Source organism: Cryptotermes secundus, unplaced genomic scaffold (assembly GCF_002891405.2).
Source record: "Cryptotermes secundus unplaced genomic scaffold, Csec_1.0 C38755957, whole genome shotgun sequence".
Taxonomy (NCBI): Eukaryota; Metazoa; Arthropoda; class Insecta; order Blattodea; family Kalotermitidae; genus Cryptotermes; species Cryptotermes secundus.
The window spans coordinates 229-2,412 of record NW_019772046.1 but is presented as its reverse complement, the minus strand read 5'-3'; the positions used below and the strand labels follow the sequence as shown (position 1 = coordinate 2,412).

The 2,184-nt window shown below is 39.1% G+C and overlaps 1 protein-coding gene across 1 annotated transcript; it reads left to right on the top strand.

The window, feature by feature from the left end:
* Positions 1 to 567: 567 nt before the first annotated feature.
* LOC111875186 (WD repeat-containing protein JIP5-like) lies at positions 568 to 1,424 on the top strand. Its single transcript, XM_033755741.1, has 2 exons — positions 568 to 788; positions 1,315 to 1,424. Exons 1-2 carry the CDS (start codon positions 583 to 585, stop codon positions 1,415 to 1,417), a joined length of 309 nt encoding a protein of 102 aa, XP_033611632.1. The 5' UTR covers positions 568 to 582; the 3' UTR covers positions 1,418 to 1,424.
* The last annotated feature ends 760 nt before the right edge of the window (positions 1,425 to 2,184 follow it).

The window sequence follows — 2,184 nt, the reverse complement described above, 5'->3', positions numbered from 1 at the left end:
GTATTGGATTCTTCGGCAGTGGTTACAATACCTGAATGCACTGAGTGTCATCTTTTGATGTGCTTGGTCTACCTGGTGGAATGTCCTTTCAAGACACTATTGGTTTCTTGAACCTGTTGATACCACTTACAAATACATTTATAAGTTGGAGCATCTTTCAGATACACACCCACCAAAAGTTTCTCTGAATGGTCACTACAGACTCTGAGTCTATGTACTACAACACTGTGCCTTTTCCTGCAGCAATGCAGTGACTGAATGACTCCTGCTTTCTTGCAGTCCCAACTTGTCATGGTGCAGTGCTGTCATCTCTAGAATTCATGTCACTAAAACTTGGACAGATTTTGTGCTAAGTTTTTTTTAAATGTACCAACTCTATGATTAAGGGGTGAATAAATATTTATAACCAAAACTTTGGAGTTCTTTTCTAGCTACCCTGCTTAACCTCGAAGGTTCCTACCGTAGAATTAGGATTTTATTTGTATGTGTATTTTTGTATTTATTTTTGGTTTAAGTATGCTTCATTTGCGGCAAGTACATGGCTGTATGTAGTTTTACATTGTAGTCTTGAATATTGTTGTCATGTGTATAATAGCAATTGCTGAAGCATTGTTACACAAGTGCCCATTTTCAGCCGATTCAGGTCTGAGTGAAGAAGAGGAGGAGGAAGAGGAAGAGGAAGAAGAAGGTGAAACAAGTCAGGATGCAAGAGATTCTGATGAAGAATTTCAGCTGGCTCCCTGGGAGAAAGGACTTGGAAACCCTTTGCCTGAACAGAGCTCTATCCGGTAAATAAGACCCACTTCACACTGTAATATAAAATCCTTTTCTAGAACATTTAAGTGCTGTAGTAAGTTACCACATGGCTAAATCGGGGGATACTTTATTTTATATATCTGAAACACCAACTCTTGTGTTGTTATGCAAAATAATAGTCTTCAAATGGGAGAAAAATGATCAGTTATATGTTCAGTCAGACTGGTCTAAACAGAAAAGTTTATTTTGGAATATCCTCAGTCATGACTGCATCGTGTGTTTGATTGAAGGCCATTACATTTTGCTTCATTTCCATTTCCTATTTCCATAGCCTCGATTCATATCTTGTAACAAAGATGGGGTTTTGCTTATTTGCACTGTGTGCATAGACATACTTTTGATTTACAATTGGTGCATGCAGCTCATGTGCAAGTTATGATGCTGGCTTGCAGCCAGTGGGCTCAAGAACAAGCAGCAGTTATCAGTTGTGATGAATATATTTAGGTGGACACATATACATACCTTCAGGAGGAATACTAATGTTTGTTTTGTTCCCAGAACACGACTGAGGAATCGGAATTCTCGTCATGGGTCTGATGATAGCCAGAATGATCCAAAAGATAAAGAAGCAGATATTGGTAAGGAGAAAGAATTGTGGTGAGATTTAAATAAAGCTAATAACAAAGACAGAAGTAAGACTTCAGACAAAACAGTTAAAAGAGTTTGTGTGCTTAGATTTCTGTGGGCAGTGTCTGACGTGTAACTTAGTCTTTAAGGGCTTAGCCACCTTACATGTTGAAACATCAACTTTTCAGTGCACATTGCAGTTGCCATCTTCAGGGTGAATATAAGATAGAATGAGGAAAATGACATACAACTTTACAGTGGGAAGAGGGTGGGGGTGTGTTATGTGGTGGTATCCAGTGAGAAGGGATCATGTGGTTAAGAAGGAAAGTTGAAGGACAAGAGATGCAGTCAAGACTATACACTTTTGATCTTTACTGTTGAAGTAGTGGGCTTCCTTGACTATAGTGATGTCTTTCCTGATCATCCAGGGATAGTAAGTTTAGATGTTAGCTATGGCTTCAGCTTTCATCCAAGTTGATGCTGTGTTTGGCCGCAGTAGAATGTCTGACTGCTGCTGGTCATTGAATCTGTAGTCTGATGTTTATGATGGTCCTCAGGTTCTGTTGAAGATGTAATGACCTGTCTGACCAGTGTATACTTTGCCACAGGAGCAGAGGGTCTTCTATATGCAGAGTTTTGTGCCTTATTGTTTGTCTCTGATTAGTCTAAGATAGATAACTGTTTTGTTAAATTTATGAATGGTGTGCACCTCATTTTTACTGAGTAGCCTGGTAAGACAGTCAGTTGTTGTCTGGGCATAAGAGATACATGTCTCATGGTCCCACTTATCCAATTTTACCA

Coding starts and splice junctions, on each gene's coding strand:
- LOC111875186 (XM_033755741.1), top strand. CDS start 583: ATGTGTATAATAGCAATTGCTGAAGCATTGTTACACAAGTGCCCATTT. Junction 789..1,314: donor CCTGAACAGAGCTCTATCCG/GTAAATAAGACC, acceptor TTTTGTTCCCAG/AACACGACTGAGGAATCGGA.